This window comes from Phascolarctos cinereus, unplaced genomic scaffold (assembly GCF_003287225.1).
Source record: "Phascolarctos cinereus isolate Bilbo 61053 unplaced genomic scaffold, phaCin_HiC Scaffold_5;HRSCAF=322, whole genome shotgun sequence".
NCBI classification, from domain to species: Eukaryota; Metazoa; Chordata; class Mammalia; order Diprotodontia; family Phascolarctidae; genus Phascolarctos; species Phascolarctos cinereus.
In genome coordinates this window covers 338,346,571-338,369,234 of record NW_027555958.1, presented here as the reverse complement: position 1 = coordinate 338,369,234, position 22,664 = coordinate 338,346,571, and the positions used below count along the sequence as shown (strand labels likewise).

At 40.2% G+C, this 22,664-nt stretch overlaps 1 protein-coding gene across 1 annotated transcript in view; it reads left to right on the top strand.

Moving 5' to 3' along the window:
* Positions 1 to 22,122, top strand: part of GNG4 (G protein subunit gamma 4) — an 89,284-nt gene extending 67,162 nt beyond the window's left edge. Inside the window, exon 4 of the mRNA XM_021000475.2 lies at positions 21,311 to 22,122. Within this exon, the coding sequence (XP_020856134.1) occupies positions 21,311 to 21,439 (129 nt within the window). The 3' untranslated portion in view covers positions 21,440 to 22,122. The remainder of the gene's footprint in view (positions 1 to 21,310) is intronic.
* Positions 22,123 to 22,664: the final 542 nt, after the last annotated feature.

Here is a 22,664-nt window from a genome sequence, read left to right as displayed (position 1 = left end):
ACATTTCATTTGGGGGGGAGAAAAACAGACTTAAAGGAAACATGATAGCCATTTTCTCTCTCTTTTTTAAAGAAATGTTTATTAAGTTTAACAAGGTAGTAACAGAATTGCTCTATTTATGTCCATTACTGCAATTCTGTCTTCTTATGTGCATTTTTAAAAATATTTAATTAGGGGCAGCTAGGTGGTGCAGTAGATAGAGCTCCAACCTTGGAATCAGGAGAACCTGAGTTCAAATGTGGCCTCAGGACACATGACACTTACTAGCTATGTGACCCTGTGTGTAGCCAAGCAAAACAAATTAGCACCAGGCATGCCTCACTCTGTACCTAGAGCCTGTCACCTCTCTGCCAAGGTATGTTTCATCAAGTCAGGAAGACCTTATTTCAAATCTGACCTTAGACATTTACTGTCTTGTCCCTGGACAAGTCACTTAACTTATTTCTTCCTCAATTTCCTCATCTACAAAATGGGAATAACAATAGCACCTGCCTTACATGGTTGTTGTGGGAATAAAATGAGAAAATATCTGTAAAGCACTTTGCAAACCTTAAAAAACAATAAAATTCTAGCTACCATTATCACCATCATTGTCATCACCATGAAGTCGTGATTTGTTGTCACTGCTTTGGTCAGAGTTCTAAGGGCTTTCAAAGTTATGTCCTCCCACATTTGTGATTGTGGTCAACACATCCGTGGTTCTGGTTCTGCTCTTTTCATTTTGCATTGGTCTGTGATAGCCTTTTTCAAGGATTTGAAGGGCTGTCACACGGAAGAAGAATTAGCCTTGTTCTGCTGGTTGCATAGAACAGAATTAGGAGTAATGGGTAGAAGTTACAGAGAGAAAAATTTTGATTCAGTGTAAGGAAGAATTTCCTAAAAACTCAAGCTATCCAAAAGCATGATGAGCTGCATGGTAACGAGAGGTAGCCGGGGTATAGAGGCAAGGGCATGGGATTTTAGCATCCGGGCACCTGGTTCATTTTTACTTCCCACTCAAACTTGGGCAAGTCACAGCCTCTCTAGACGTCAGTTTTCTCACATCTAAAACAAGGGGCTTAGAGTAAATGATCTTTCAAATCCATTCCAGATTTCAGTCCCATGATCTTATGGGAAACAAGAAGTTGCCTATTAAATGGCATGACCGTATGTCTGTGTAGCTTCAGGTGGGGTTTGGATCAGATGGCCTTTGAGGTCCTTTCCAAATGTGAGATTCCACAATTCTAGATAGATGTCCTTCCTCTGCTAAAAGAAACACAGGATTTTTCACCTAGATCCGTACTACTAGCAAAATGAAATGAACTTATTCAACTTCACAGCTTTTCATTCTGTAGCTCCCTTTCTGAGTTCACTCTCCCAGCTCCTCCTCTCACTGGGAGGTTGGGTCTCCAGAAGGTCAATGAGTACTTCTCAGAGTAGGGGTTGGTGATGTTTCGAGTAGTCTCACTTATGAAGCACATCTAGTATGTTCCCCTTAACGGTAATCAACCAGCTCACATCAGCTAACGTTTACAAAAGGATATTTTCGAGAAAGTATAGCTGGAACAGAAATGACATCAAACACCCAAATTAGGGAGTACATTCTCCTCTCTGCACACAGTCCGTCACGGGGGAGAGTGGGCTCAAACTGAAAACATGTAGGGAGTATATGCAGTCAAGGCAGACCCCGTACCTGCTGCCCCTGGGAGTCCTTTTGGCCCATCAGAGAATCCCTACCAAGTTAACTTCAGGCTGTTTTCATTGGCAATGGATGATTCCTTCCATTGCTTAGCCGGCCTAGCTCCTTGCTAGGTAAGGTTTCTCAACTGCTGAGCCAGTGTCCTTGCTGGGCTGGGTCAAGCAGGTCACTTGGCTGCTGCTGCCCCCAGCTCCCAGTGAGAAGGCTTTGAGGGATCTTTCAGTCTCCTGGCCCTTTAGCCTCTTGGAATGTTCATTCACCTGAGATCAGGAAAGAATCAACACAAGAGAAACAAGAATTACCATCTATTTCCCTACAGGGGGTAACCATGTACAAGCTGCCTCTACCCAACCTGTGGACTCTTAGCAGATCTTGGCTTGCTTTCTACCAGGAAGGAAAATACAACTCAGAAAGAATTCTTTGGTATATGAACTCATTTCCAGCTATGTACCTTTTCAGTCATTAGTCTGTCTTCTGGCTCTGAGGCCAATTAGAAATCTTTTCATCACCAAAGTACAAATCTCTGAGTCATCATGGCGGAAACCCCCTTCCACGGTTCCACATGTTGGATTGGCAGCACATAGATCAATAATGTCTGCGCATATTTCAAGGAGAGGGCCCTCAATGTCCAGTCCTCATTACAATTCATTTTTTTAAAAAATTAAAACTTGAGAAGGGATAACAAAAAATAGCAATTGTGATACTAAACATCAGAAAAGAATAAGATTTTTTTGGTTCAAACCAAGGAACATCAGTGAGAATGTGAAAAGATAATGAAATAAAATATATGACCCTCTTTTGTTTTCTTATCTATTATCATATTCTAACAACAAAGTAACCGTGGGAGCCTATTATTATTGTTGTTGTTATTATCCACATTATTAAATGAGAAAGTACCTTGATCATGGTAACACATCTAGTTAGTGGTCAAACCCTTGTTCCCTCAAATGAGCCTATTATTCATTTTAATAAACCGTGCTGACTTCCCAGAGTCACTGAGGACTGGGAACAGAAAGCGGATCTATTTTAGGCTAATTATTCACTTAACTGAAATAACATGCAACAACCCTGCAATCTGTATCACTAAAATGAATTATTTTTTCATAACCATAAGATTTTTGAGACAACCCTTTAAGATTATAAATTGTAAAGCAGTTGCATTAGCAGAGGGAGTTTCTGTATTGGAGGTGGAACCAGATTAAACCAGCTCTCAAGAGTCGACTGTTAAATTTTTCAGTATGATCATTTACACTTCAGAAATCAGCAAATGCTATAAATCAGGGCTTGATTTATTGTTTTGTCAGTGTCTAGACTTAAGAAAGTGTCAAACAACATGATAATAATGCAGATTAAACTTAATGATGTGTGTGCATTCCCCCCCCACCACAGAAAGCTGATTGTTAAACCTTTACCAGCACACCTCTCTACAAAATCACAGGTCCAAACTCCTTTGTGCCCAAATAACATGATAGGGTCATAGACTGGAAGCTCAAAGAGGTCTTAAAAGGTTATCTGACTCAACCCCTTCCTTTTACAGGTAAGGCAAACGAGGCCTACATAGGCTCAGCTTAGTGCCTGGCACATAGTAGGCACTTAATAAATGTTTTTTGATTATTGGTTGATTATCAATTATTGCTCAAGGTCACACAGGTATTAAGTGTCAATGCCAAAATCTGTGACTGTAGACCCAGCACTCTTTCATGCATCCTCTTAATGACACCAAGACGGTCAAGGCAAAAGAGCCCAACAGAGTACTTTACTGGCAATGTGGAAAAGGCCTTGTAAGTCCACCAGTGTTAGATGGATCAGGTTGAACATTTTAAAATTCACTTTGAAGAATCTAGAATTTACACCAATATTACATTTAACCCATGTAACTAGGCTTTGACCCGAGCACACATTTATGTAGAAGAAAGTAACGACACAAGATAGATGGAGAGAACATGGACATGACTCTAGGGGCCTGGGTGAGAGGTGGAGTGGATGCTAGAGCTTCTTCAGGGGAATCACACATGGTGACAGTCTCCAAAGAAGAGAGAAAGACTTTGGAAGCTGCAGACATTTAGGGAGAGCCAAGTCTTCAATACAGCCTTGATTTCCAGCTCATCTCCCTAGAGACTTTCCTTCTTCAGTGAGATTGGGGCCTCTCTCTTGGTTCAAGTTGAGATCTTATTTCACTGCCATCAGAAGAGCTCATTCATCCTTATATATTTTCTAGTATAGTCTAATCTGTAGAATTTCAACAATTCCTGTTTGCCATTATGCTTGGATAAATGAGTTTCAGTGTTATTTTGCCATTTGCAAAGGTCTTCTGTATGACCAGTATTTGGTGAGAAAGAGTTAATCTGGTGAGTGGAAACCAAAGGCTAGTGACCAAGGAAGAAGCTTTTGTTTTAAATCAAAATTGTACACGTAGACCAGCAATAGTTGGGGGGTGGGGACAGAGAAGATACCATTCTAGTTTAATACCCCTTTTGGAGATATGCAAGAAAAGGAGCAAAAGCCCAGCCACCACCCCTCCCCATCTTCCCTCAAGGTAAAAACCACCATCTGTCTTAGAGGAAGTTGGGTTATATTTCAGAGATGTGAATTCATGCCACCTCTCAGACAAATTTAGGCAACTTGTGTGAACATATATATTTTACATAAATATACAAAGAACCTTACATTCAGAATCATAATCAGAATTTTGGAGTTGTAAAGGATCTCAAAGGTGATTTAGTCCAACCTGGATCACATCATGTTGGCTAGAGGGGATCATTACCTTCTAATGAGGGGAAAGCCCTGTACCTCTCAAGGCATCTTATATCTCAAGGCATGTTATAGCCTTAATTTTCTCTCCTGATGTCAAACCTGAATTTGCTTCCTTGTACCAATTTTGCTTTCACCCACTTGTACCAATTCTGCTTTCTAGGACCAAAAAGATTAAGGCTGGTCCCTCTTTCACATCATAACTCTTCAAATACTTAAGCACTTTTGAAAGGGAAGTCTGGACCTTTGATTTTATTGGCATAGTGAACTTTCCATAACGGCTTTGCAATTGATGGTCATAGAGAGTTGTCTTACAGGTCCCATGTGTCCTCCCCCTGCCCCTCAGTCTTCTCTTCCCTAGACTGGACATTCTCAGTATCTTCAATCAATCTTCATATAACATTGATTCATGAACTTTCACCATCCTAGTGGTGCTCCTGTGGACATTTCCAGTTTAACCAATATCCTTCCTAAATCAGGGTACCCAAAACTGAAGATAGTAGTCTCGATGCAGTCTGACCAGTGTAGAAAACCGACATCCTTATTTCTGGAAGTTATGCCTCCATTACTACAATCCAGTATTACGTTAGCTCTTTGGTCATCCCATCGTTCTGTGAGCTCATATTGAGCTTGTAATCCACACTGACTCCTAGAACTTTTAGACAAACTGCTCTCTTAACAGTGCCTCCTGCCATCTTGTGCTTGGGAAGCTGATTTGTTTTCATCCAAATATAAGAGTCTACATTTACCCCTGTTGAATTTCATCAACCCTGTGACTGTCTAGCTCTTTTTGAATCCTCACTCTGTCATCTAATGTGTTAGCTCTTCCTCTCAGCTTTTTGTCACCCTCAGATTCAAAAAGCAGGACAAATTTGACTTTCTCCAAGTTGCTTATTAAAAAAAAAACCTAAACTTTTGATAACCCACACTAGTATAGAGGAGTAGATTATCTACCAAGTGGTAGATAATTATTTAGATTGGGATCTAGAATGCAATCAGAGATACACCCTCACAGGTGTATTATTTTTTATTGTTAGGTGAGGTAATGGGGTGAAGTGACTTACCTCGAGTCACATGGCTAGTGAGTGTTATGTGTCTGAGTCTAGATTTGAACTCAAGTTCTCCTGACTCCAGGGCTAATCTGTCCACCGCGCCACCTAGCTGTCCCACAGTTGCATTATTTTTACTCATCCCTCAAATCTCTAGCTCCACGTCCTTGCCTAACCTTAGTAGAGCTGGGCTTGGAGCCCAGCTACACAAGAGTACAGATGCACTACATCCCTGAAAACAACCTATGGAATGAAAATGTATTTGCAGAGAATCAAGAACTATGTGCAAACCTGAATCCAGAAGGGGCAGTGGGCAAGGATCTGCTAGTATCTGTATTCGTACCAAACTTTATAGCTTACACCAAGGAGTTATTTCTGGGCCCTGACTGGGTACTAGCGGCCAACAACTTATCCAAGAGATTCCATTTCTAAAATTTGATTTATCTGGGAACTAGATGAACCCCTACCTATTCTTAATGTACCTGTAACATTCCAGGTATCATGGCTTCAAATCAATCATATCACTTTCTCCCCCTATGGTAACAGGGATCAAATCCCACTTCAAATAACTATGGAAGACAGTCTTCCTCTTCCATATTTATGGTTCCAAAATGGACGTGCTCAAAGCCTTTACTCCTGCTGCTTAATTCCTTGTAAAGAAAACGGGGCCAAGGAAAATGTCTTTAACTGATTCCCAGAGTGTTGCTAGACAAAGCACCGGATTTCTGAGAAATAGGTGTGGGTCTTTTCATTTTAGATGGTGAGGATAAATTGAGTGGGTGTCACAGCAAGGGTAGTAATTATGTCATCTGTCTTGTCATGGAATGAGACTATGGTAATTGCAGCATTTTCTCCTGTCATTGAAGCTTATAATTATAGTGCAACTAACAGGATTATGTGCTAACTTGGGCTGTTTTAATCACCTCCTTTACTCTGTTGGTAAAATTCCACCGTTCTTTTAAGACTATGGATTCTTTTTGATCTTTTCTATTAAATCTGACAGTTTGGTACCAAGAAGCGGAGATACAAGAGCTCCATGCATTCAATAATATTAGATTCTGAGTAAATTATATTTTAGATTTAAAGAGGAAAAGTAAAGGAGAAGGGTGTTCTTAATTTTCCAATCAAAATAAGGGCTTCCCTTCTAGAAGGTTGATTGTCACCCACATGTTTTGCAAACGTTCAGGGGGGTTCAGCAGCATCTACAGTGTGCATTTTAGAAGTCTTCAAACATTGGTGGAAATCAACCTGGAGTGGATCTTTAAAAATCTTATCCCACAAACTGAGAAACAGTTTGATGAATTGTTCTAGAGAATGAGTATTACAGTATATGGAAAAGCATTAGACTTGGAGTCAAGAAGACCTGGGTTTGAAACATGCCTCTGACAGGATGTGGCCATAGGCAACTCACTTAATCTCTTTGGGCCTCAGTTTCCTCATCTGTAAAATAAGGACAGTAGTAACCCTACTCCTCAGCATAATGAGATAATGTATGTCAAGTTCTTTGCAAACCTTGAAACATTGTAAAAATATTAGCTGATTGCTAGCAACTTAGTAGGCTTGTAGAAAGAACATTGGTCCTGATTCTCCTACTCTGCACCTTACTGGCTGAGGTGATATTGGGTCATTAGTTTATACTTTCTTTCTGAGCCTCAGTTTTCTCATCTGTGAAATAAAGATGGAGAAAATTCCCTTATATTCCTCACAAACTAAACTAAAGCAAGATATTACATGTGTGAAACTGTCCATGCAAAGAGCTGCCTGAATATAAAGCATTATTGTATACTGGATTCATTCATCAAGATATGAGCCATGGTGTTCATTGTGTATTCAGATTTCTTTTTCCATGTCTATATGTGAATAGTGAGAGGCCAGGCATAGTGAATAGGTGGTTGTCCTTGCAATTGAGAAGATCTGAGTTCAAGTTCCACCTTTAATAGCTGGGAAACAGTGGCCAATTTATGTAAACTCTTAACGGGCCTAGGCAACTTTGCATAGACTAAGATCAAGTGAATTGCCAATCCTCATTGGTAGAGAGAGTTCTCACACCAAGGAATTCCCTCCACTAGTGAAATCAGTCACTCAATGAGCATGACAAGCCTGAACCCTAGCACCCTCCCCAAAAAGTGAATATTATAATATTTATTATGTTATATATCATATATATTCATAAAGATTAAATTATATTTATTAGATGTTATATGAATACATTTATTATAATTTCTCTTATATTTATAAAGATCAGATGCTTTACAGCAAACTCCAGGGGATTTTCCAAAATTCTTTGGTTTTACTGGAATAAACAGGAATTAACTCTTGCTTGTAATAAGTGGGGCCTCAGTTGAGGTGTAGAAATCCTTTGCTTATACATTTTTGTTGTAATCTAACCTGCACAGTATGTACTAAATGGAGGTTCCATTAAGTGAGCCACCCAGCATAGCACAAATTCTAAAATAATGCTGAGTGTACTTAGGAAAATTAATATTGCATGGAACCAAACCAGCTCCATGCATTTGGTCTTAAGCTGGGCACTTATTACTTGGCAATATCATCTAGTCCATTGTGTATTATATGCCACTGGCCAGGTGCATGAAGAAGGTTCAGCAATTTGTTGGGTTTTAGTTTACAGCTAAACAACTTCTGTCAATTAAACTCTTAGCCCAAATCATCTGCCCCTGGGTCCCTCCAAGACACCTCACATCATCCCAGCTTCCAGTCCTCGTCACTGGTTTTCTTCAGAAACGAAGGAGGAACACAAATCCTAGTCACACAGTCACCGTTTAGGTTCAGTTTGCTTGCCACCTACTCCTCTACTCTCCTCTTTATTCAATTCAGCCTGCAAATCATCCCCATGTGGATGGGCCACTGGCCTCTCAAACTCAGTTTGTCTAAAATCAAGCCTATTATCTTTCCCCAGAACCACCAGTGGCACCCAGTGTTCCGTGTTCAAAACTTTAATATTGGTTCAGACTTCCTTCTCCTTCACCTCTCATGACATATTACCAAGTTACCAAGTCCTGGCAATTCTACCTCTGCCATATCTCTTACATCTGTCTTCTGTTTATTCTAGCAGCCAGAATCCTGATACAAGGCTCCATTGCCACCCACTCATATCTTTGAAATAACCTTGACAACATTTCACAGGGAATAAAAGGAACAGAAATCTAAGAGTTGGGAATGCTTCTGTTCAAGTCCTAGTTATGACACAAAGTGACTGGGTGACCCTGGGAGTCACTTAACATTTCAATGTTTAAGGCAACTTTCTAAAACTAAAAGTGTCCAGAAAGGTGCTGATCTGTAGTGGGAGAGCAAGACCCTCACCTTATCAATATAGGAATATGGATGAAATCAGGTCCAGTAAAAAAAAAAAACAACAAAAAACCATAAATGTGCTGGTAAATGTTTAACACTGGCTCTCAAAAAAAAAAAAAGCATATACAACATACTTTTTTTTTCAGGGCTAGGAGGCAATCAGGGTTAAGTGACTTGCTCAGGGTCACACAGCGAGTAAATGTGTGAGATAGGATTTGAACTCAGGTCCTCCTGACTCCAGGGCCAATGCACTGTCTACCGTACCACATAGTACGTCTTAGAGGTAGGACTTGAATCCAGGTCATCTTCCAGCTAGATCTATCCACTATACCAGCCTGTCTCTAAGTACTTACTATGTATTATTTTATATCGTAGTTCAATATGCCATATCTCTTTACTAAATCGTAAGCTCCATGAGGGCAGAGTTTTTTTTTTAATCTGAACACTCAATACATCAAAGCTCTGCATTTAAAGCTAAATAAACATTTGTGGAATGACTGAACTTTAGCTATAACAGCTTTAAAAGTAAGACAAGTTCTTCATTTTTTTTTGAAAAATACAAATCTATAACATTGTGTTACTTTTAGAAAGTAATAGAAAAGTTCCTAGACTCATCCCATTTAGGATCAAGCCTGGAAACTATATTAATGGCTTATTTATACTGATAAATACTAATACTTGATAAAAAAATAAAGCTGATTATCTCCCCCCCCCATTCAATAAACTCTTGGGGCTCCTATGACCTCCAGGATCAAATATAAAATCCTCTGTTTGGCTTTTAAAGCCCTTCATAACCTGCCCCGCCTATATTTCTAGTCTCCTTACACCTTGTGCCCCTCCATGTACTTGGCAACCCGGGGACACTGGCCTCCTGGGTGCTCCTCATATACAATTCCCCATCTCCTGAATCCTGAATCTTAGCGCTGTCACTGGCTGCCCCCATCATCTGCAAGAATCCTTTCCCAGTTCTCCTTAACCTTAGTCCCTTCCCTCCAACTATCCTCAATTTATCGTGTGGTTGTTTTCCTTGGTAATCAAAGAGGAGCAAAACAACATCACTATGTCTGGGTCAAGGTACAGTGTGTCTGATGTGGCTGATCAGACCAGTATGAGTTCAAAAGGCTGTGCCACAGGTCAGACACAAATAGTCCATGTGAACATTTGGAGTGAAGATGCCTCTAAATTTGTGCATCTCATGTTTCTTTTGAGCTACTGCAATTAAATATATATATGTATGTATGTATATGTGTATATATATGCACATATACACATACATAGACATTATATACATATATGTATATATTATACATATACACATATGTGTGTGCGTGTATTAGGTATGTATGTACAGTTTGTAAATAATTGTTTGTATGCTGTCTTCCTCATTAGACTGTGAGCTTTTTGTGAGCTGGGACTATTTGGGTATTTGCTTTTCTTTACATCTCCAGTACTTTGCACAGTTCCTGGCACACAGTAGGCTCTCAGTAAATACTAGTTGACTGCCTGCCTGATACTGGAATATGAGGACAGAAAGAATCATAATGTAAGAAAGTGATGCAGGGCCCAGCTCAGGTTCCATGTCTTCTCTGAGTTTTTTTCCTAAGAGCTCTGATCCCACTGGCCTCTTTCTTCTCTGAACACCTGACATTCCTCTTTACTGTCTTTCCTTGTGCTTGTCTCCTATTCCTCCTTCCTCTTCATGTTCTCTATGCTAGCCAAACTGTACTCACTACTCACCATCCCTCATTCTTGTCTTCCAGTCTCCCAGACCACTGCCTTTGCAGAGAATCTGCTCCCCTTCTCCCCATCTCTTGAAATCCCTTCCTTCACTTAGGTCCCAGAAAGCTACTGCTTCCTCCAGGAAGCTTTCTTTGACCTTCAAAACCAATATCTATTCCTCTCTTCTCAGATTTATTATAATAATTTGTCTGAAGATCTTCTTACATTTCTCATAATTTGCCTTATGTTATAATTATTTGTTCATGTATCTCATCCTCCCCTCCTCACTTCAATTATAATATCTTTGAGGGCAGGAACTGTGTTGTTTTCATCTTTGCAACCCAGCACCTAGCACTACCATGCCTTCCACACAGCAGGTGCTTTGATGGATAATTTTTTAAAAGTAGAATTATTACTAGAGGCCCAATATGGTCCCTTAACTATTCTGTCTGCCTCTGCAGCTATATTGTAAGCTTCTAGAGAACAAAGATCATGCCCTGTATCTCTTTTGCATATTCCTCAGTTACTCAAATAGTGCTATACATGTTGTTGTTGTTCAGTTGTTTTCCAGTCATGTCCAACTCTTCATGATCCCATTTGGGGTTTTCTTGGCAAAGATACTGGAGTGGTTTGCCATTTCCTTCTCCAGCTCATTTTACTGATGAGGGAACTAGGAAGACAGGATTAGGTGACTTACCCAAGGTCACACAGGTAGTCGGTGTCTGAGGCTGGATTTGCCCTCAGGACGATGAGTCTTCCTGATGCCAGGCCCCACACTTTATCCACTGTACTACTTAGCTGCTCCTCTGACTACATGTTATGTATGTAGCAGGTTTTTAACATAAGTTTCTTAAGTAAGACTTTAAGAATAGCAGGGGAGTTGAATATTGTCAATGTGGAAATTATGGAAAGGTTGTGATAATGAAATAAATATTGAAGAGAAGTGAAAAGTTATAATACAGTTATGGTCAGATTGAGCAGTCCATAAAAGACAAAAAGTAATAGTAATTGAATTTAATAGTAGTTGACTGTCCATTGGAATATATTTATGTACTTTAAAAAATTGTAGTCCAGGAAAAGAAGATTAAAGGGTTGAAAAATGTAAGGTCATAGTAGTTACATATTTATATTTGAAATCAAGTATTAATTAAGGTAAGGCCCAGTTCAATCTATCATCAATTTACAGCTTTTATTATGCATCTACTATGTGTAAGTCATTGAGTACAAAGACAAAAATGAAAGGGTTGGATTTCCCCCCCTCAAGAAATGTACGCTTTATCAAGGGAGACAACATTCATAGATATATAGGAGAGTTTGGGCTAGGAGAGACACTAGCAGCCTGGATATATGGAAAGGCTTCATATTGAAAGGGACAATTGATCTCAACCTTGAAGAAGACTAAGGAGTCTAAGAGACAGATAAGGATGAAGAGTGTTCATGGCTTAAGGGAGATCAGGAACAACAAGAAACAGACTTTGGCTGGATTGTGGATTGCATGAACGAGAATAATGTATAATTCTGGAAAGGTAGGCTGCAGCCAGGTTGTGAAATACTTTAAATTCCAACCAGACAGGTTTATATTTGATCCTAGAGGTTATAGGGAACTACTGGAGTTTATTGGGTAAAGGAGTGACCTGGTTGGACTTGAAAGAGGAAAACAGGTGTAATGGTATCTATATGACTTGATAACTATTTTGAGGGAGATGTGACTTTCCCTGTTTCCTGTTCCTCTTTCCTCTTTCCTGCGTGCTATCATGGAAAGAGTACTAAATGAGGAATACAAGAGAACTGGTTTCTAGTCCCAACTCATCCTCTAACTGTGTGCCTTTGCCTTGGGCAAGTTGATTAATCTCTGTGTGACTCAGTTTTCCTTTCTGTGAAATAAAATGGTTATACTAGGCTCTTTCCAATTTTAAAATTCTCTGACGCTTTTTGGCACAATAATATTCCATTACATTCATATGCTATAATTTGCTTAGCCATTCTCCAACAAGATACCCCCTTAGTTTCCAATTTTTGAAAATTAAAAATAACTACTATAAATATTTTTGTACATATAAATCCTTTCCTTTTTGCTTTGATCTCTTTGAGGTATAGGTGTCATAGTGGTATAGCTGGATCAAAGAGTATACATAGTGTAGTAATTCTGGGACATAGCTGCAAACTGCATTCTGGAACAGCTGGACCAATTTACAGGTCCACCAACAACACATTAGTGTACCTTTCCCCCCATTTCCCCTCTAACATCTGTCATTTTCCTCTTTTGTCATCTATGACAATCTGATGGGTATAAGGTAAAACCTTAAAATTGCTTTAATTTGTATTTCTCTAATTATTAGTAATTTAGAGCATTTTCATATGATTGTTGCTAGCCTGTATTGCCTCCTTTGAAGAGCACCTTTTCGTGTCTTTGATTCTAATCAAAACGTTTTGAGAGAGAACTACCAAATACATCCTTTCTAGAATTACTCGAAGAATTTAACCATCATTTACAGGATTTTGGCCTGCAATGAAAATCAGAAATAGAATTACTGTAAATTTTGGAAGATGAACAAATTAAAAATGGGATGCCCTGGAAGCTTTAGAAAATAATCAGATATTCTTTCTTTATGGCGTTTGTATTATTCTGAAGAAGATTTGGACACAAAAATATACTAAAAGGATTTCATTTGACTGCTATATATTTATCCCTGCCTGTAAGCCTCTAATAAGCACTTACAGGCAGAACAATCTAATTGTCAGGATGGGTTAATGTTCAAGCCATTCATTTGCCAAACACGTTTCGTTTCACAGACAGCAAGTGAAATGAGGTTGATCCCCTCCTCCTATGTCTTAGTGAATGTTGGCCCGTGGCCTAACCTCCTGCTACCTGGCTGTTCCTGGGGAGGTGGGAGGGGGCGGTATAGACTTCCACTGGGAATGCTATTGTGCTGCATAATTGAGGCATGCCAGAAGGACTGAGAGAGGTGGAGGCCTGATTACTGGTGGGATCAGTGAAGGAAATAGGAGGGGAGATTTATGGAACCTCAGTGGAACCCAAGTCTTACCTAGTTATTAGCCCTTCTCCATGATCTTCTGCTGATACAAGACAAGTCCCCTGATGGGTACTTTCTCTCTTTAGAGAGGAATGTAGGGACCCTTTCACATGAGGGCTTGGTGGTTAAAATAAAGGTTCTATGGGTGGAGATAAATTGCCTAGCTACATTGGTATTCATAGTGGATTTTTATGGCATAAGCAATAAACTGGAGATGCATGTTTGGCCAGCCTGTGCCCCTAGAATGACTGGTATATGAGGAGAACCTCATCTCCCCAGCACATACACTAAAGAAACTCTTCCAAACCCTGGACAAATCCCTATCTCCATTATTCACGATTGGTATATTCAAAAGGTGCTAGGTATCTGTTGGTGCATTTGGAAAAACAAACAAAAACCTCTAGCTGCCTTTGACCTGCTGAATATAAAACAGTACTGCTTGTAACTTAAATACATAATAACAATAATAGCTAACATTTATAAGGACTTTGAGGTTTGCAAAGCATTTTACTAAGGTGAGGTAAGGGTTGTTGTTATCCCCATTTTGCAGATGAGGAAACTGAGGCAGACTTGCCCAGGGTCACACAGTAGGTATCGGCATTCAAATTTGAACTCAGCTGTTTTGGAATTCAGGGCCACACTCTATCTACTGGACCACCAGCTACTTCTGTGTATATATGAGTATTTGAATACACATGAATATATATATATATATATATATATATACATATATACATATATGTATTCACACATATGCATGTGCATGTGTAGAGAGTGTGGGACCCGGAGTCAGGATCAAAGTCACAGAGTCTCAGGGCCAGAAGGGGTCTCAGAAGTCATGAAGTCTAATCCTTGCCTAAAAAGGAATCCTTCCTACAAAATTCCTGAAAAGTAGTCATCCAGACTTGGAAGGAAATCAATAGGCACTCTCAGCTGTCTTCTTCCAGATAGGAGGAAATAGAATCTGGGAATTCTTAAAAATCCCCGTCCTAGGGACCCTCCACGATTTATTAGGTGCACAGTAGGAAAAAGAAGGGGGGGGGCACGCTGCTTTTGTCCTCCCAGTCTGAATTCCCATCCTTGGAATCCCGCTATCTGAAATTTATTAGTAATTTGCCTGAAGGCACGGGGCTCAACCAAATGATCTCCAGAGGTCCCTTCTAGCTCTGTAATTTATAAACCTATTCAGTTTAATAGTTACCTATTAAGCTTCTAAGGTGAACCACTGTGCTAGGCACTGGGGTTAAAAAGACAAAAAATGAAGCAGGCTTATGTCTGCACAAAGTGAGTTCAAAGTTATTTGGGGGAAGGGGAGGAATCAGGAGAGGGCTCATCTAAGAAGTAACACTGGAAGGAAGACGATCGGATTACCTTCTCTCCACTCTCATAGCCACCACCCAAGTTTAAACCCGAATCACCACTCCCCTGAACAATCCAATCCAAGTCAAGTCAGTAAACTTTTATTAAGCACCTACTGTGCTAACTGCAAGAAATACAAATAAGAAAAAGAAAGACAGTCCCTGACCTCAAGGAGCTTGCAATCTAGTCGGGGAAGCCAACACACAAAAGGAAGCTGGAAAGGGGGTGGCATGGAGGAATACCAGCAGGCATCTTGTTCTGTGGAGGTCAAACAAAGCAGAACTGAAAAGAGAGATTATTGCAGTAACTTCCTAATTGGTTTCCCTGCCTCAAATCTCTCCTCACTCCAATCCATTTTCCACACAACTTCCAACATGATTTTTCTAAAATACAGATTTTCCTATATCACTCCCCTCCTCAATAAACTCTGGTAGCTTACTAACACCTCTAAGATCAAATATAAAATCCTCTTGTATTTAAGGTTCTTCATAACTTGACCTTTTCTTATTTTTCTAATCTTCTTGGACTTTTATAACACCATTCCCCCTCCCCATTTCCCCTACTCATGTCACACTGATGGTCAGGGTTCCCAGAGAACAGATGCCTAATCCTTCCTCTCAAGATTCTAGGGGTAACCACAAAGGTTTATAGCTTTTAATATTTCTCACAAGCCCCCATTCCAATATGCTGACTCCCCCCAATATTGATTAACTAGTTATTCATTTGAAAGGCTGTTTTCTGAAAAAGTGTAGCAGGGGGAAAAGTTACAAAACATCCCCCCAAACCAGGAGTCCACTGTCTCTTAGGTACATCCTCTGTCTCTGAGGAGAGTGGGCTCAAACTTCATGCACAATGGCACTAAGGCTTCTATTTAGGGAACATCTATGAGGGAGGGTCCCCAAGAGTCCTTTTCTCCCTTCACTGACTCTCTCCCAAGTTTGCTCCTGGGCACCCGGATAGATGCGGCATTCTTGCTCAGCTGGGCAAGCCCCTTACATATATGTCTCATCTGACAGGTCAATCCACTTCTGGGAGAGATCAAGAAACGTCATTCCCAGGCCTAGCTCCTCACTGAACTCAACTACTGCTGCTACTTCTTTTAGTGGTATTTGCTGCTGACCCTGTTTGTTAAGGGAACCTCTTAATGATTCTTCCAACCAGGGTCATAATGTGCTCTCTTCCATCTGCAGATACTCATTCATCCAAGATCAGAAAAGAAGAAATACAACAGAAATGTGGATCATGCACTCGGGGACACATGGTAGCTGAGTGGGAGATAGGTCAGCTTGCCCCTCTCTTACCCAGGGACTGACAACAATCTTCTGTGCTTTAAAGCTGCTAGGAAAAAGAGAAGGACCCTCCCCCTCTCCCCCATAAAAAGGCCAAGGGAGAGGTATATCAATTTTTTTTATATACAACTCAGTTCTGTCTCCATTTTCAGTCTTTCTGACTCTGATGCCAACCAGGAAATTCATCGTAGCACAGCCAGCCCTTCAGTTACTCACGGCTAGAAGAAACCAAATGATCTCCTGAAATAACATGAGTCATATTAAAATCAGGTAGCAGATATTGTTGTTGTTCAGTCATTTTAGTTATGTCTGACTCTTTGGGGTTTTCTTGACAGAGATACTGGAATGGTTTCCCATATCCTTCTCCAGCTTATTCGACAGATGAGGAAACTGAGGCAAACAGAGTTAAGTGACTTGCCCAGGGTCACACAGCTAGTAAGTGTCTGAGGCCAGATTTGAACTCAGGTCTTCCTGACTCCAGGCCTGGCAACAGCCCTCATTAGCCAGTCTCCTTCTACACACTGTCATCCAGCATAAATGGTCTACATACTTCCTCTTCATACACAATATTCTATCTCCCATCTCTGTCCCTTCACTAATACAAAGTCTTCATCCCCTTGACCACCACCTCTCAGTTTCCCTGTCGTCCTTCAGTACTCAACCTCAAATCCTACCTTCTGCAGGAAGCTCTTCCCAGTGGAGCTTTCTCCTCTGAGATTACCTTCTGTCTACTCTGGATATATCATGCACGTATCCCATTATTTCCATGCTGTCTCTCCCATCTGACTGTGAGCTCCTTGAGGTCAAGGACTACAGTTTTTACTTTTCTTTGCAACCACAGCATTTGGAACAGTGCCTGGCACACAGTAAGCTGTTGATAAAAGTTTGTTGACGTACTAACTGTTCCTAATACAGGATATTCCATCTCTTTAGTCTGTCCGCCATACATAAAATGCTCTCCGTTATCTCTTCTATTTCCCAGATTCCTTCAAAAGTCATTTCAAGCACCACCTACTGAAAAAGGATTTACCTGGTCCCACCAGCTACTCATGCCTCCCTTTCCAAGCTCACCTTGCATCAGATTTGCATATGACTTGTGTGTGTTTATACACATACATTTTATATGTATATACACACACACACATACACACGCACAAACACACACATACCACTATTGCCTCCTTTATCAGGATGTAAACTTCTCGAGGGCAAAGACTGTTTTTTGTCTTTCTATCCTCTGTCCTTAGCATAGTGTCTGGCACGTAGCAAGCACTTAATAAATGCTTGTAGTCTGATTGGTTCGTAGATGTTCCAAGAGGTAGAGGAAAAGCGAGAGCATTCTAGGCCTGGGGGACAGCCTGGATAAAGGAACAAAGGCCGGAAATAGAATGTCGTGTTTGTTCAACTCTAACACAGAATGAAGGAAGAGGAGAAACATAAAAGAGAAGCTAGCACCAGATTGTGAAGGGCTTTCAATTCTGAATAGAGGAGTTTTTAGTTAGCCTAAAGGAAATAGGGAGCCACTGAAGCTTCTTAAGTAAGGAAGAGACCTATTCAAATCTGTGCTTCAGAAATAGCAACTTGGGGGGGGGTGCGCAGCTAGATGGCACAGTGGATAGAGCACCCGCCCTGGAGTCAGGAGGACCTGAGTTCAAATCTAACCTCAGACACATAACACTCACTAGCTGTGTGACTCTGAGAGAGAGAAATGGCAACTTGACAACTGTATAGAAGGTGCTTTAGAGAGAAGATAGACTAGAATAGGGAGATGAATTAGGAGATTCATCCTAATGTGGAAGTAGAATCAAGGAGATTTGGTACCTGATTGTGGTAGAAGGAATGATCAAGGATGAATGAGATGGCAGACCTGAGTGATTGGAAGGATAGTGGCGCAATCAGCAGATGGAGGGAATCTAGGAGGAGAAGGAGGTTTCAGAAGAAAGGTGGAGTTCTGTGCTGACCATGTGGAGTTTGAGATTCCTGTGAGATATCTGGGTAGAGATGTCTAATAGCCAGTTGATGGTGCAAGCCTGGATCTCAGGAGAGAGGTGATGATTGGATATATAGTCCGCACAGAATTGGGCATTGAATCCAAAGCGGCTAATGAGATCCCCAAGAGAAAATGAAGAGAGAGAAGAGGGCCCAGGACAGAACATTGGGGTATACAGACACAGGAGGTGGGATGTAGATACAGTACAGCAAGGGAGACTGAGAAGGAGCAACCTGATAAGTGGAGAACCAGAAGGAATAGCATGGTGAAAACACAGGAAAGACAGCGTTTTAAGTGCTACAGGAAGGTCAGAAAAGATAAAGACTGAGAAAATACCCTTGAACTTTGTACTTTAGAGATCGTTGGTAACCTTGGAGAAAGCACTTTCACTCAAGTGGTAATGTTGGAAAGCCATTCTACAAGGACGTGAAGAGTTGAAGGTAAAGAAACAGAAGGCAATAGTGTAGACAGATTTTTCTATGAATTTGACTATGTAAAAGGAGAGAAAAGCAGTGAATGAAAGCGTGAAAAAGCATTTATTAGATGCTTATGTTTAATCACTATTCCAAGCCCTGGGAATATAAATTTAAAAATCTAAATAGTCTCAACTCTCAGGGAGCTGATATTCTAACTGGGGAGTGCAACACATTTTTTATAAAGGTCAATTGAAGGACAGATGGGAAGGCCTGGAAATCCTCAGGGTTCAGCAACAGGCAGAGTGCAAGCACCAGAGCTTCTAGCATTATGACAGTGCCTGGCCTGTGCAGGTGAAGCCTGGAAGTCCTCAGGAGGCAGACAGGGCAGACTGCAAGGCTTGAATATTCACAGAGCCATCGTAAGCATCTCTTGAAAATGTTTCTTCCTCTTTACTCTAGCTGGATCGTATTTTCCACATACGCCATAACGTCTATTTTTCTTTGCAGAGAAATCAACTCCAGTAGCAGAATGACAGTTTGGAGGGATGGCAGATTCTAGAGAAGGTTTTTTGTGTTGTGTTTTGTTTTGTTTTGTTTTCATGAAGAATTGAGGAGATCTGCATGACTGTAGGCAATAGCGAAAGAGCCCATGGGTAAAGAGAGAAGGAAGATTAGAGAAAGAGGATGATTGATGGGAAAAGCTCTGAGAAGAGACAGGACGGGATGAGTGCATCATGCCAGGCTTGCGTGCATACTGCTTTTCTAAAAATTTTATTTATTTTATTTTTAATTAATGGAATAAAAAGCAAGCATTTCCATAGCATAGCATAATAAAGAGATGATTGCACATGAAACTGCAAATCTATTATGTACAACTTGCTGCTCCTTTTAAATATAATAAAGTTATTATGTAAATTTCTTTTTTTCCTTTTTTGCTTCCTCCCTGTGCCCCTCCACCTTAGAGACTGCTACCATTAGACACAAATATGTTTGTATGCATGTGTAGATATATAGATAGATAGATGCAAAAACATTCTATACCTACTTCTGTTTATCAGTTCTTTCTCTGGATGCAGATAGCATTTCTTTCATATGTCCTTTGTAATTAATTTGTGTATTTATAATAGTCAAAATAACTTATTTGCTCAAAGTTGTTCTTAAAACAATATTGTTGTTAACTGTATACAGTGTTCTCTTGGTTCTCTTCATTTTTGCTCTTTATCATTTCATGTAAGTAAGTCCATATTTTTCTAAGCTCATTGAGCTCATCGTTTCTTTTTCTTTTTCCTTTTTAATAGTATTTTATTTTTCCAATTACATGTAATGATAGTTTTCAACATTATTTTTGTAAGATTTTGAGTTCCAAATTATTCTCTCTCCCTCCCTCCCCTCTTCCTTCCCCAAGGCAGCAAGCAAGCTGCTATAGGTTATACATGTACAATCATGTTGAACATATTATCAGTCATGTTGTGAAAGAAGAATCAAAACAAATGAGAAAAACCATGAGAAAGAAAAAACAACAACAAAAAAGTGAAAATGCTTTGTTTCCATCTGCATTCAGACTCTATAGTTCTTTCTTTGGATGTGGATAGCACTTTCCATCACGGAGTTCATCATTTCTTATAGCACAGTAGTAATCCATCATAATCATATATCACAACTTGTTCAGCCATTCCCCAATTGCAGGCATCTCTACAATTTAGCTTTCTTATTTACCACATATAGATATCAACTAGTCATCTGACCTTCCTCCTTCCAATACCACTGTTTCTTCTTGCTCTGCTTCTGACTTTAACACCATATTTCTACACTGGTAACTTCATCCTCCTCCCCTTTTTGTGTGTTGTCTTTTCCTATTAAAATAGTCGTGGTTGTTGTCATTTGTACCGGAAGAGGACCAAAATGACATCACAGTGTTGGGGTCAAAGTGTAACGTGTCAGACTGTGGCTGATCAGAACAATATGAGCTTGGAAGGCTCTACCCCAAGTCGGGCCCAAATAGTCCATTTGAACATTTGAAGTGGAGTTGTCTCTAAATTTGTGCGCCTCATGTTTCTTTTCAGCTATTGCAGTTCTTTGCAGCACTTTGGGCAGTCTTGTGCGAGTGTCTCCCATGTCTCACAATCAATAACAAAATTCTTCAGAGAGACTTTTAGAGTGTCTTTGTATTGCTTCTTATTACCTCCGTGTGAACACTTGCCTTGTTGGAGTTCTCCGTAAAATAGTCTTTCAGTCAAATATAAGTTTGACGTTCGAATGCTCTCTGCAGTAGAGTTTGAATGCTTAGCAGTTTAGCTCAAGCAAAGGCTTCAGCATGCAGAACCTTATCTTGCCAAGTGATCTTCAGAATCTTCCTAAGACAATTCAAATGGAAGTGGTTCAATTTTCTGGCATGACACTGCTGTGAAACCTGGACGGTCTACCAGTGCCATGCCAGAAAATTGACCCACTTCCCATTAGAATCTTAAAGGGCAGGGACTGTCTTTCTTTTGCTTTTATTTGTACATCCAACACTTAACACAGTTCATGTCACAGAATAAGCACTTATCAAAGCTTGCTGCCTTGCTTTGCCTTTCATTCTGCCTGCCTCATAGGGCTGTTGTGAGGAAAACATTTTACGACCCTAAAGTCACTACAGAAATGTAAGTTATCATTGAACCATACCCAGTGTACTGATCCCAACAATTTTTTTTCATCTTATTTTCCTTGCAGGTCTCCAAGGCTGCGGCAGATCTACTGGCATATTGTGATGCCCACATCCGAGAAGACCCCCTTATCATACCAGTGCCTGCATCAGAAAACCCCTTCAGAGAGAAAAAGTTCTTTTGTACCATTCTCTGAGTCCATTTGTAATGCAAGTGTCCCCTTTTCTGTCTGTGAAAACCTCCCATAGAAATTATGCATGCTTTTAGCATTAGAGGATAATAGAGAAGATTATTACTCTTCTTGCTGTCTAACTCAAAATGGCCTAGGGTGCTGTGCTTTTTAAATTGACTTATTAAAGAAGCAGTGTACATTTTTACAGCAAATGATACATGTGCCAAGTAGAATTAAACATGGGGCTAGGGGTTGGGTTTTTTTTTTTAATCATTATAAATCCCAAAGTTAAAATGCATTAAGTTAATTCATTTCAGTGAATATGGTTACTGGGGATGAGCACTGTTTTTTCATGGAGGAAAGAAAATTGCAGCCAAGAATCTTCATTATATATCCAATTAAAGACCTTTGGACCAACTGTACCATTTTTATTTCCTTTCCTGGAGAGAATGTAAGTCCTGGCTAATCTAGATCATCTCTATTTCCTATCCCATCCTCCTCTTTGAGAGATAAGAGAAACGAGGATTGACTTGTTCTCCCTCATTTGCATCCCATGGAGGCTCTGTGCCTCTCTGACGTACACACCCTATGTGGAGCGACCTTTGTCTTTCCTGTAGCACTGCCTGCTGTTAGTTGTTCTGTAAATGCCCTTTCTGCAACTGTGGAATGTTGAGTGAACACTAGAGTAAATTTGACTATAAATCCAAGCTGTGGCTCTGCTGTCTGTTTTTTTATCGACCTGGTTGCCCAGGGTTCTTTTCCCCTCAACAGTCATACAACTAGATATAGGAAGCTACGGAAACCACGTTTCATCCCCACCTATCACCCTTCCTCCTACTCTAGTCTAGTTAGAATGATATTCTTGCAGATCCAAAAGTCGGTTGTAACAGGTCATCAGCATTTATCAAATGTCCACCATGAGCAAAGCTGCACAAGAAAATATGGCCCAGCCTGCCCTGGAGGAGGTCATAATCTAGTTGGAGAAAGATAGGTTTAAAAATATATACAAATAGTAGGTGTTTAATAAATATTTATTGACTGACAAATTTAATAGTCTGCAGTGAAACAGATATTTGTCTTGCCACCTTCCCACCACTACCAGAGTTAGGAAGCTAGCCCCCCACAACTTACCTGTCTTACGAAGAAACTTTATATTTCTATAAGGTTCATCTTAACTTCAATTAACCTTCATTAGACTACATCTCTTAGAGCTCCTCCAGCTCCAGGGGTGGGGAACCTGCGACCTCAA